Source organism: Coregonus clupeaformis, chromosome 25 (genome assembly GCF_020615455.1).
Source record: "Coregonus clupeaformis isolate EN_2021a chromosome 25, ASM2061545v1, whole genome shotgun sequence".
Classification (NCBI taxonomy): domain Eukaryota; kingdom Metazoa; phylum Chordata; class Actinopteri; order Salmoniformes; family Salmonidae; genus Coregonus; species Coregonus clupeaformis.
The window spans coordinates 10166424-10180161 of record NC_059216.1 but is presented as its reverse complement, the minus strand read 5'-3'; the positions used below and the strand labels follow the sequence as shown (position 1 = coordinate 10180161).

Sequence of the window (13738 nt, the reverse complement as noted above, 5' to 3'; positions counted from 1 at the left end):
CCCCACACATGAATGGTCTCAGGATGCTTTACTTTTGGCATGACACAGGACTGATGGTAGCGCTCACCTTGTCTTCTCCGGACAAGGTGTTTTCCGGATGCCCCAAACAATCGGAATGTCACAGTTCCCTCAGCCAGAACCCAGAAGCAGACCAGGACAAGGAGAGTTGAACGAAAGTGAGGGTTTATTCGGATACAACAAAAGGTGCAGAATAATCCAGGGACAGAGCGGGCGGCGTGGATGAGTAGTTGGGGGTGCAGTATAGGTCCAGTGATGGCTCGGCAGCCGCCGACCATCAGGCAGAGGTGGGGTGAAGGTTCCGGACGTGTGACTGCAGGTGGAACAAAAACGGAGGTAAGGACACAAAAACTCAACAAAGTACAAAATAACAAAACTCACGCTAGATACTCTGAACTGATACACAGATACACCTACTGTTCATGGCTAACGATCCGGCAGGAACTGGATGTTTGGCCAGAGCCTAAGAAGGGTGATGATGAGGACCAGGTGTGCAGATTGCTGATGGGATGCAGGTGCGGAAAACCAGAGAGCTCCCCGGAGCGTTCCCGAACCCTCGGGAAACTGGAGACTACGAACAAAAACACTAGTCACCAGACTGGACCCGACTCAGACTGCCGGGATCGTTACAGTACCCCCCTCCGACGAACGCCACCGGGCGGACTCCCCGGAGCGCCAGGATGGAGACGGTAGAAGTCGCTGATGAGGTCAGCATCTAGGACCTGTCGCCGCGGAATCCAACTCCTCTCTTCAGGACCATACCCCTCCCAGTCCACGAGGTACTGGAAACCCCGGCCCCGCCGTCTGGAATCCATGATGCGACGCACCGTGTAGGCAGGACCACCTCCGATCATCCGAGGAGGAGGAGGAGGAGGCGGAGGAGGCAACAGAGGACTGAGGAAGACAGGCTTGAGGCAGGAGACATGAAAGGTGGGATGGACTCTGAGCGTCCTCGGTAGTTTGAGTCGAACTGCCACCGGATTGATCACCTTCTCCACCACAAACGGACCAATGAACTTCGGTAACAACTTCCTAGACTCAGTCCGTAACGGAAGATCCCGTGTGGCCAACCAAACCCTATCTCCGATGGTATAGGTGGGAGCGGGGATCCGGCGACGATTCGCCTGGAGCTGATACCGGTCCGAACCTCTAAGGAGTGCCTTTCTGGCCCGATGCCAGGTCCGGTGGCAACGACGAATATGGGCCTGAACAGAAGGCACTGAGAGCTCCTTCTCCTGAGAAGGGAACAGGGGAGGTTGGTAGCCATACAGGCACTGGAAGGGAGACATCCCAGTGGCAGATGTAGGGAGAGTATTGTGGGCATACTCAACCCAAGGCAACTGAGAGGCCCAGGAGGTGGGGTTGGAAGAGACCAGACAGCGTAGCGTGGATTCCATCTTCTGGTTGGCTCTCTCCGCCTGACCATTGGATTGGGGGTGAAAACCAGATGTGAGACTGACTGTAGCTCCAATGGCCGAACAGAAGGACTTCCAGACAGCAGAGGTAAACTGAGGGCCACGGTCGGAAACGATATCACTGGGCAAACCGTGGACCCTGAAAACCTCCCTAACCAGGATCTCGGACGTCTCCGAGGCAGAGGGAAGCTTGGCAATAGGCACAAAGTGGGCGAACTTGCTGAACCTGTCCACGATAGTCAGAACGACCGTGTTCCCCTCAGAAGCGGGCAACCCCGTGACGAAGTCCAGGGCCAGATGCGACCATGGACGCCCGGGGAATAGGAAGGGGGTGAAGTAGTCCAGAGCTGGGCCGATTGGTACTCTTATTCTGCGCACACACTGGACAGGCAGCAACAAAACCCCGAGTATCCTCGGCCATGGCAGGCCACCAAAAACGTCTGCGAAGAAACGCCATTGTCCGAGCCACGCCAGGGTGACAAGCCATCTTACTGGCGTGGGACCATTTGAGAACAGCAGGACGAACCGACTCAGGCACAAACAACCGACCGGGTGGACCGTTACCGGGACCGGGCTGAGTCCGAAGGGCCGCCAGCACCTCCTCCTCAATCTTCCACATAACTGCTCCCACGACGCAGTTCCGGGGGAGAATTGTCTCGGTCTTGGACCCACTCTCCTCCGTCTTGGAGAACATCCGGGACAAGGCGTCCGCCTTGCCGTTCTTAGATCCAGGTCGGAACGTCAGGACAAACTTGAATCGTCCGAAAAACAACGCCCACCTGGCCTGACGGGAGTTGAGACGTTTAGCCGATTGCACGTAAGCAAGATTCTTGTGGTCAGTCCAGACAATAAACGGTTGCTCCGCCCCCTCCAACCAGTGGCGCCACTCCTCCAAGGCAAGTTTCACCGCGAGAAGCTCCCGGTTACCCACATCGTAATTCCTCTCCGCAGGTGAAAGGCGACGAGAGTAGTAGGCGCAGGGATGGAGTTTACTGTCCGTGGAGCATCGCTGCGACAGGATGGCGCCAACTCCCACATCAGACGCGTCCACTTCAACGACGAACTGACGGGGCCGTGTCCGGTTGAGAGAGAATCGGTGCGTTGGTGAATCGCCTCTTCAAATCCAGAAACGCTCGATCCGCCTCCGGATTCCACTTGAAGGTCCTGATGCTGGAAGTCAAGGCAGTTAATGGAGCGGCCACACGGCTGTAATCCCCGGATGAATCTGCGGTAGAAATTCGCAAACCCCAAAAATCTCTGGAGCTGCAATCTCGTACCGGGCTGGGCCCATTCCAGAACCGCTCTAACCTTCTCCTGGTCCATCCTAATCTCACCCCTGGAGATGATGTACCCGAGAAAGGATGTCGTGTGGGCGTGAAACTCGCACTTCTCGGCCTTCACGAACAGGCGATTCTCCAATAATCGCTGCAGAACCTGCCGGACATGCTGGACGTGGTCGGAAGGTTCCTTCGAGAAGATCAGAATGTCATCCAGGTAAACAAACACGAAGAGACCGATCATATCTCTCAGGACGTCGTTCACCATACTCTGGAATACCGCTGGAGCATTGGTCAGTCCAAACGGCATCACCTGATACTCGAAGTGCCCCATCGGTGTATTGAAACCCGTCAACCACTCGTCCCCCTCTCTGATCCGGACCAGGTGATACGCATTGCGTAGGGTCTAACTTGGTGAACACCGTAGCACCCTGTAAGGAGTCGAAGGCAGAACTCATCAAGGGCAGGGGATACTTGTTCTTGACCGTGATGTCATTCAACCCCCGATAATCAATACATGGTCGAAGAGAGCCATCCTTCTTACCCACAAAGAAGAATCCTGCCCCCAGGGGTGATGACGAGGGACGAACGAGACCAGCAGCTAGGGACTCCTTGATGTAGGTCTCCAACGCCTCACGTTCAGGTCGGGAGATACTGTATAACCTTCCCTTGGGGTAGACAGCTCCAGGGACCAGGTTGATGGCACAATCATATGGTCGGTGGGGAGGGGAGTGACAGAGCCTTCTGCTTACTGAAAACTTCCCCCAAATCGTGATATGTCTCGGGAACCAGGGACAAATCTGGAGGTTTAGCCTCAATCACCTGACTGGGAACCGAATGGGGGCAGGCAGTCTTGAGACAGTTAGCATGACAATCCAGGCTCCAACTCGTTACCTTGCCCGTCACCCAATCGAACGTGGGATTGTGTTCCTTCAGCCAGGGGTATCCAAGGACCAGAGGAACATGGGAAGACGGCAGAATGAAAAATGAAATCATCTCAGAATGATTCCCTGACAACCGCAGCTTAACCGGTTCAGTCCTCATCGTGATACGTGCCAGACTACTGCCGTTCAGAGTGGTCGCTTCAATGGCTTCCGGCAATTGCTCCTTGGAAAGCCCCAGCTGTTCCACCAACTCGGCATCAAGAAAGCTTCCATCGGCACCTGAATCGATAAAAGCGTTAAGCGCTAAGCTCTTATTCCTGTTCACAAGGGTAGCCGGGAAGCGGGGTCTGACAGAGGTACTGAGAGGTTGAAACTGGCTCGCTAAAAGTCCTCCCAACTTTAGCGAGCCGGGCAGTTTGACGACCGCCGGGAGCAAGTGGAGATGTAATGTCCCGAGCGACCACAGTAGAGGCAGCAGTTGGTCCTACGTCTATGTTGACGCTCCTCCTTGGTTAACCCGTGCCGCCCCCACTTGCATGGGTTCAGAATCGGGAGAGAGGTCCTCTCCACTACTCCTTTGTGGTGGAGAATGATCGACGTGTTCTGGTCCACCACCCGACCCGACTGGGAACTGAGAAGCTGATCGATTGGACGGACCCCATTGCTTCTCCCTCCTTCGCTCTCGGACTCGATTATCCACCCGAATAGACAAGGCTACCAAGCTGTCCAGGTCACTAGGCTCCGGATAGGAGATCAACTCATCCTTAAGCTGCTCCGACAGACCCTGGTAAAAGGCCGCTTGCAAAGACTCCTCGTTCCACCCACTCTCCACAGCCAACGTCTTGAACTCGATCACGAAGTCGGCCACGCTGCGAGTTCCTTGGTGAAGAGAAAACAGGCGCCTAGCTGCGTCCCTCCCTCGGACGGAATGGTCGAAGAGCTTCCTCATCTCGGCCGTGAACCCCTGGTATGAAGCCATGCAGGGATCCTGTCGTTCCCAAACGGCTGAAGCCCACTCCAGCGCTCGACCACGCAGCAACTCAATCACAAAGGCTATCCTAGCCTTGTCTGTGGCATAAGAGTAGGGCTGTAGATCGAACACTAATCCACACTGCATAAGGAAGGAACGGCATCCTCCCAGCTCCCCCCTCATATTTATCCGGCGTCGGAACCTTGGGCTCACGGAGGGACACAACTTCAGAAGCGGCAGGCGAGATGGGTGAAACCGGTAGTGGATCCTCCACCGGACACTGGCGTTGGTTCTGGACCTCCATCAGGCCGGTAGAAAGGTTCCGAACTGACAACGCGATCTCCTGTAGTACCGTGCTATGATGGCCCAACATCTTCTCCTGCTGGGTAATGGCATGGCGAACTGAGTCCAGGTCCGCTGGGTTCATAATTGGCCGGATCGTTCTGTCACAGTTCCCTCAGCCAGAACCCAGAAGCAGACCAGGACAAGGAGAGTTGAACGAAAGTGAGGGTTTATTCGGATACAACAAAAGGTGCAGAATAATCCAGGGACAGAGCGGGCGGCGTGGATGAGTAGTTGGGGGGTGCAGTATAGGTCCAGTGATGGCTCGGCAGCCGCCGACCATCAGGCAGAGGTGGGGTGAAGGTTCCGGACGTGTGACTGCAGGTGGAACAAAAACGGAGGTAAGGACACAAAAACTCAACAAAGTACAAAATAACAAAACTCACGCTAGATACTCTGAACTGATACACAGATACACCTACTGTTCATGGCTAACGATCCGGCAGGAACTGGATGTTTGGCCAGAGCCTAAGAAGGGTGATGATGAGGACCAGGTGTGCAGATTGCTGATGGGATGCAGGTGCGGAAAACCAGAGAGCTCCCCGGAGCGTTCCCGAACCCTCGGGAAACTGGAGACTACGAACAAAAACACTAGTCACCAGACTGGACCCGACTCAGACTGCCGGGATCGTTACACGGAAAGGGGATTCATCAGAGAAAATGACTTTACCCCAGTCCTCAGCAGTCCAATCCCTGTACCTTTTCCAGAATATCAGTCTGTCCCAGATGTTTTTCCTGAAGAGAAGTGGCTTCTTTGCTGCCCTTCTTGACACCAGGCCATCCTCCAAAAGTCTTCGCCTCAATGTGCGTGCAGATGCACTCACACCTGCCTGCTGCCATTCCTGAGCAAGCTCTGCACTGGTGGTGCCCCGATCCCGCAGCTGAATCAACTTTAGGAGACGGTCTGGCGCTTGCTGGACTTTCTTGGGCGCCCTGACGCCTTCTTCACAACAATTGAACCTCTCTCCTTGAAGTTCTTGATGATCAGATAAATGGTTGATTTAGGTGCAATCTTACTAGCAGCAATATCCTTGCCTGTGAAGCCCTTTTCGTGCAAAGCAATGATGACGGCACGTGTTTCCTTGCAGGTAACCTTGGTTAACAGAGGAAGAACAATGATTTCAAGCACCACCCTCCTTTTAAAGCTTCCAGTCTGTTATTCTAACTCAATCAGCATGACAGTGTGATCACCAGCCTCTCCAGAGTGGCGCAGTGGACAGTGTGATCACCTTAGAACTCCTGAGTGGCGCAGTGGTCTAAGGCACTGCATCGCAGCGCTAACTGTGCCACTAGAGATCCTGGTTCGAATCCAGGCTCTGTCGCAGCCGGCTGCGACCGGGAGACTCATGGGCGGCGCACAATTGGCCCAGCGTTGTCCAGGCTAGGGGAGGGAATGGCCGGCAGGGATGTAGCTCAGTTGATAGAGCATGGCGTTTGCAATGCCAGGGTTGTGGGTTCGATTCCCACGGGGGGCCAGTATAAAAAAATATGTATTCACTAACTGTAAGTCGCTCTGGATAAGAGCGTCTGCTAAATGACTAAAATGTAAATATTAACGAGAGAATCACTGACATGATGGCAGCTGGTCATTTTGTGGCAGGGCTGAAATGCAGTGGAAATGTTTTGGGGGGATTAAGTTCATTTCATGGCAAAGAGGGACTTTCATCTGATCACTCTTCATGACATTATGGATTATATGCAAATTGCCATCATCAAAACTGAAGCAGCAGACTTTGTGAAAATTAGTATTTGTGTCATTCTCAAAACTTTTGACCACGACTGTACACTTAGTATTACTTTCTTAGCTACAGTATACATATCTCCCTGGCATATTGCTGTCACGAGTGTCAGTGTAATGTGGTGGATCGAAGTCAGGCACAGGACACAGAACTCTATGAAATGTACTTTACTGAATAAGTAAAGAAATCAATACAAAATACCTCCACACAGGGAGGAACAAACCCGCTCACCAACAACACACGAAACGAAAAACAAACACGCACAAAACACAATGGGAGCAACCGGGTTAAATAGGGAAGGAGTAATCACATAATGGGAAACAGGTGTGTAACAATCAGACAACAGGTAGAACATAGAAACATAGAACATAGATCGGCAGTAGCTAATATTCCGGTGACGACGAACGCCGAAGCCTGCCCGAGCAAGGAGGAGGGGCAGCCTCAGCAGAATCCGTGACAATTGCATAATTTATGCAGCAGCATACAATACATTTTTGGACTCACCTTGTTTTGCTGTGCTTACTTGAACAGGACGGTGGTGCGGCGGTCTTTCTTGTGGGTTCCGAGTTGGATGACCATTCAACACGTATTTTCCCAGTCGGAGCTCATTGATTTCCGGGTTCCCAGTTGTCTTGAACTCACTGAAGTCTGAGATTTCCCAGTTCTGAGTTTCCAGCTGTTTTGAATGTGGCAGAAGTCATGCTGGATTGACAGCATGGCCAATGTATTCAACCTTTTTTGGCCCATGGTGTTGCATGTGAATGTTTATCCTTTTAAGCTTGGAAAAGAGACCCTTAAACCCAGACATGGACCACCCCCCCAATGACTATAATTTATCTTCATATGACAAGGATTGAAAAGGATTTGCCAGTAGATTGTCGACTAGATTCATGATGATGATTGCTTGTCTAGCGTGCTAGCTAAGAATTTGGAAGTATGATGTACGGTGGATATAACGTGATTTGACGTCATTTTACCTGTGGCCAATGACCTTGAGCCTTCTTGGATGGGCACTTCTAATGTAAATCTATGGCAGCACCCAAGGGGCTTGAATCTTTTAGCTCTACCCAGTCGATTTTGCGGTGACATAGTGTCCCCATGAGTGACAGAACACTGAGCCAATCACGACGCAACTAGAGAAAATAACCAACCCCTACGCTCTGTATTTTCCGCTGGCTGCCCCACCACCACAGAAAGCACTGAGCTATGCTGAAACACCTTTATTTTGGAGCTGTCTTACTCAAGATAGCAAAAAAGAGACCATGTTTGTATGCGGGTTTATTAACTCAATGATTTTTTTTTATACATTGTTTGCGAACTGATATGTGACACAAATTATTGCCAAAATAAGATACAAAACAATTATTTTAATTTGTATTTATTTTTGGTAAACAGGTGGGGCTCAAAATGAATGACGGGTCGCTACTGGTTGGGTCACTCACAAACACTAAAGCCCATCCACAAAACACATTAAATTATTGTCAGGTTCATTAATCACAAAGTTTGAGATTCCTATAATATTTTGCAATGGAACACATAATAGTACCCAACTTTCAGTGACCTAAGGCATTGAACACATGTTTTTACAGACCAGAGGTTGGCTTTTGGTGGGTATTTGGTCACGTCAGTGGACAGAGTACTATGCCAATGGGTCTGACATGTGTGTTTTGGCCATGTTTGATGAGACGTTTCCAGCTCTGGCTGAAGAATGGGTCTGGGTGGCTGGGTAGGAGCTGGCATGGCCTTCCTGACCTGATGTCATCTGATATTACAGATGGTCCCAAATGACCACGTTAACAGCAGCCTACTGTTTATCAACCCGTTGACGAGCAAACAGTATGGACTTCATCGCATGTAGCATGGATTTAGGTTTAACCACAACTTGATGTAGACTAGTATGGTACTTGCTTTCCAAGAACATTAAAGCTGTAAACTTGAATCAAGCTCTACAACTGCACGAAGTGTCTGGCAATTTTAATCAAGAATGCATGGTAGAAGTCTTGATGTGCATTATATGGGAGGAAATTGGATTCACCAGAATTAATATGCTGTGACATTTCTGCTCCACTGAGAACAATCCCTCAGATTTTTGGTTTATCATTTCGGTTTCAAATGTTTGTTTGCTGGGAGAGACAGTCACACCATGTCGGTTGTAATTCATGTTTTAGGATGGGCCAAGGTCAGGGTTTCATACAGGGGCGCAACTTTGGTAGTAGAAGTGGGGGGGACATAATATTATTATATATTATTTTTTTATCCTTTCGGATAAACACTCCAAACAGCCTACCCGACGCTCGGAGGCGTCCACATGGTCCTAAAACACACCGTTGCCTCGTTTTGTATCACATTCCAATGATACAACTGGGGGGGGACAAAAATGCAATTTCAGAATGTGCGGGACTGGGAGTCAGTAAGCATGAATGGAATTTAGTGTCCCTGCCGCAAGTTTGTTTTAGGGATTACCATTAACAAATACTGTGGAAATCACGTGAACATCCTGTCATGTGACTTCCTATTTTTTCCAGAGCATTACAAATGTTGCCATGCATTTAGATTTCTGCCTGGCAAAGTGGTTATTGCATTTTATCTCCTAGGTTATGCTGCACGCAATGCAGGCAGGCATAGAGAGAGAGAGAGAGAGAGAGAGAGAGAGAGAGAGAGAGAGAGAGAGAGAGAGAGAGAGAGAGAGAGAGAGAGAGAGAGAGAGAGAGAGAGAGAGAGAGAGAGAGAGAGAGAGAGAGAGAGAGAGAGAGAGAGAGAGAGAGAGAGAGAGAGAGAGAGAGAGAGAGAGAGAGAGAGAGAGAGAGAGAGAGAGAGAGAGAGAGAGAGAGAGAGAGAAATAGAATGAAAGAAAGAAAGTTAATGTGGTCTTTCAAGACCCTGAGTCATTGGCATAGCCAGTGAAAGTGTCAAAGACAAATGGCTGTGGTAATCACTGAGTTATTTTGTCAACATCCCCTCTTGTTTATTTGGCAATAATACAGAATCAATTTTAATGAAATTATGGAACTTTAAATGATGGAACTTTAATAAACAAAATACTAAATAGAGAATGGGCTTTTCCTTCACCAATCTCTCTCTCTCACACACACACACACACACACACACACACACACACACACACACACACACACACACACACACACACACATACACTCTCCCGGAGTGTTCCAGGAGCATCGCGTGCAGTGAGCGGACGGTAGTGTCTGCGAGGCGGCTGCTCGGGGCTTGTTATGGGTCTCTATTGATCCATACAGTAGTCATTGTTCTATGGGCTGGCGCTCGGAGACAGACAGCTGAGGTTTCCGGTACTTACCCTGGCTTTACTGTATCTGTCTGCTGTCTGCATCCCACTCTCCAGACCACACTGTACCAGCCCAGTCTGCTGCTGTTTTCTTTTACCCAGCGCTGGGATGAGCTGAGCTGAGCTACCCTGCGAGCGCTGCCTCCAGCAAGACTTCACAGATCTCTGCTAAATTCCACCTAATGGAGCTGGCTATATTGTCTAATGCTGTTGGAGCACAGTGCCCAGGGCTCTCGGCCCAAGCGCCTAGCTCCGCACGACTTTACCACAACACATTACTCTTCCATCCACAGCTAGCTACACTGTAATTATTGCACGGATACAGAAGCAACAAACTCATTCTGTCCCGGCCATAAGACTCCTGAACAGCTAATCATGGCTACCCAGACTATTTGCATTGTCCCCCCCATCCCACCCCCTCTTTTACGCTGCTGCTACTATTATCTATGCATAGTCACTTTAACTCTACCCACATGTACATATTACCTAAATTACCTCGACTAACCAGTGCCCCCGCACATTGACTCTGTACCGGTACCCCCTGTATATAGCCTCCCTACTGTTATTTTATTTTACTGCTGCTCTTTAATTATTTTCTATTTTTAACTTATAAATTTTTTACTTAACACTTTTTTTCTTAAAACTGCATTGTTGGTTAAGGGCTTGTAAGTAAGCATTTCACTGTAAGGTCTACACCTGTTGTATTCGGCGCATGTGGCAAATACAATTTGATTTGATTTGATTTGTATTTAATACATACCAAATTTGATGGTTTAGCATGTTCATTTATCAGCCGTGAGTGTATGTTAGCCATCAAGAGTCCTACATGTCGTTCAGGTTGACAGCATCTGTGTCCTCATCCACTTTTCCCAGTTTCTCCCAAGTGTATCCACAACGGGAAGGAGTTTTCCCAGGAGGAGGTGTACCGTATGGACCCGTGCTGGCTCTGCCAGTGTCGAGGAGGGATATCCTTCTGCTCCAAAGCAGAATGTGCGGAACTCGACTGTGAGAACTTCTACATCCCGGAGGGAGAATGCTGCCCCGTATGCATAGGTACACACATCATTTTAAAGTTAAATAACAGTATCTATTACAGATATAGATGTTTTATAGTAAGTGAGGTTTTGTATGACATGACCAGATTTGTGGAGGTGAGCTGGCACAGTCAGGGAGGCTGTTTGTGATTAGTGTTGAGTGTGCCCAGACAGACAGGGAGGCAGACGTATGGAGCAGATAAGACTTTGGTACACTCCCCCAGGGCACCCAACACGCCATACAATGGCCTTACCTTAATGGCTTCCATTTAACATCCAGCTGGACTCAACAGTCATTAACATGCTTCACATACATGCTGGTCAAAATAATTAGCAATGGGTAGGAAGTCAGGAACATAAACCTCCTTTGAGTGACTGCTTTGACTTCATTATATCTGGTTGGCTTAATGGGTAGAGACCTGTTTGTACCTGACCTCCTCACTAAAACACATGCCCTCAGAGGTAGGTAAAAACACTGGTACCTGCGGTTGGAGCTGTTGAAAGGCTTGGGTTTGGGCAGCGCATTTGGACAACAAATTATGGTCTCTTGAAGTACACTGAACAAAACTATGAACGCAACATGTAACAATTTCAAAAATTGTACTGTGTTACAGTTCATATAACGAAATCAGTCAATTTAAATAAATTCATTAGGCCCTAATCTATGGATTTCACATGACTGGGAACCCAGATATGCATATTTTGGTCACAGATACCTTTTAAAAAAGTATGGGCGTGGATCAGAAAACCAGTCAGTATCTGGTGTGACCACCATTTGCCTCATGCAGCGTGACACATCTCCTTCGCATAGAGTTGATCAGGCTGTTGATTGTGGCCTGTGGAATGTTGTCCCACTCCTCTTCAATGGCTGTGCGAAGTTGCTGGATATTGGCGGGAACTGAAACATACTGTTGTACACGTTGATCCAGAGCATTTTCAGCTTCCAGGAATTGTGTACAGATCCTTGCGACATGTGGCTGTGCATTATCATGCTGAAACATGAGGTGATGGCAGCGGATGAATGGCACGACAATGGGCCTCAGGATCTCGTCACGGTATCTCTGTGCGTTCAAATTGCCATGGATAAAATGCACTTGTGTTCGTTGTCCGTAGCTTATGCCTGCCCATACCATAACCCCACCGCCACCATGGGGCACTCTGTTCACAACGTTGACATCAGCAAACTGCTCGCCCACACAACACCATACACGCTGTCTGACATCTGCCCGGTACAGTGGAAATCGGGATTCATCCATGAAGAGCACACTTCTCCAGCGTTCCAGTGGCCATCGAAGGTAAGCATTTGCCCACTGAAGTCGGTTACAACGTCTAACTGCAGTCAGGTCAAGACCCTGGTGAGGACGACGAGCATGAAAATGAGCTTCCCTGAGACGATTTCTGACCTTTTGTGTTGAATTTCTTCAGTTGTGCAAACCCACAGTTTCATCAGCTGTCTCAGACGATCCCGCAGGTGAAGAAGTTGGATGTGGAGATCCTGGGCTGGGGGGGTTACACGTGGTCTGTGGTTGTGAGGCCGGTTGGATGTACTGCCAAATTCTTGAAAACGATGTTGGAGACGGCTTTTGTGTCACAAGTGTAGAGAGGAGTAGGCAGGAGGCAGTCGCAGGTTTAGAACTACTGAATTTATTAAAGCACCATAGCTTAAAGCGGGACGAAACCAACAGTGCAAAATATAAAGTACTCAGGAAATAGTAGGAGAGATTCCTCTCAGGAAAACAAGCAACATATACAATGACCGACAAAGACAAATGACAGAGGGAGTATATATACAGTGATAGAGTGGGGATTGGAACCAGGTGTGTGTAATGATGACGAGACAAGTCCGGGGTTGATGAGTGAAGGGCGTTTGCCAGCAGCAGGTTCGGCAGCAGCTAGAACGCCGGCGACGCCGAACGCCTGAGCTGGACAGGAGGGGGAGCCAAAGCGAAGGCTGGTGTGACATTAAATTCTTTGGCAACAGCTCTGGTGGACATTCCTGCAGTCAGCATGCCAATTGTACACTCCGTCAAAACCTGAGACATCTGTGGCATTGTGTTGTGTGACAAAACACATTTTAGAGTGGCCTTTTATTGTCCCCAGCACAAGGTGCACCTGTTTAACGATCATGTTGTTTAATCAGCTTCTTGATGTGCCACACCTGTCAGGTGGATGGATTATCTTGGCAAAGGATAAATGCTTACTAACAGGGCTTTAAACAAATGTAACATTTTAGAGAAATAAGCTTTTTCTGCGTATGGAACATTTCTGGAATCTTTTATTTCAGCTCATGAAACATGGGACCAACACTTTACATGGTGCGTTTATGTTTTTGTTCAGTGTATAATGGTGATGGTGGTTGCCAGATTTGTCTGCCTGTGTTTTGTAATTGATCAGACACATGAGAGGGAGGGAGACTGAGGGAGGTTATTGTAGGTCAGTGTCAGAGGTACACCTGGAATGTTCAGCCCCTGAGATGGTGGGGAATGCTTTCATCTTGTGCCCCTGCTTGGCCATAGAAAGCTCCAGTCATTGAGGAGTCTATTGTCAGGGTTATTGTGGTAAGCTGTGTGCGGCACCTGGTTCATGGTCATTATTAAGAGGAACCTGCGGTACTGTACCTGATAGCTGTCTCATTTACAAGGCAAAGCTGCATAGCTGTTCTAATCCTTTTCGTAGGCTGGTCAAGTCACCTAAAACCCTAAAAGTGCTTGAATGTGAGTGCAATACAATGTGTATTTTTAGGCTCGCTATTGAT

At 49.1% G+C, this 13738-nt stretch overlaps 1 protein-coding gene across 2 annotated transcripts in view; it reads left to right on the top strand.

Moving 5' to 3' along the window:
* Nucleotides 1-13738, top strand: part of LOC121539243 (cysteine-rich motor neuron 1 protein-like) — a 51278-nt gene that overhangs the window by 17694 nt on the left and 19846 nt on the right. The window contains exon 5 of one of the 2 annotated variants that reach the window (XM_041847587.2): nucleotides 10823-11002. The exons of the other annotated variant lie outside the window; for it this stretch is intronic. Coding sequence (XP_041703521.2) covers nucleotides 10823-11002 — 180 coding nt within the window. The remainder of the gene's footprint in view (nucleotides 1-10822; nucleotides 11003-13738) is intronic. 2 annotated transcript variants of the gene reach the window in all.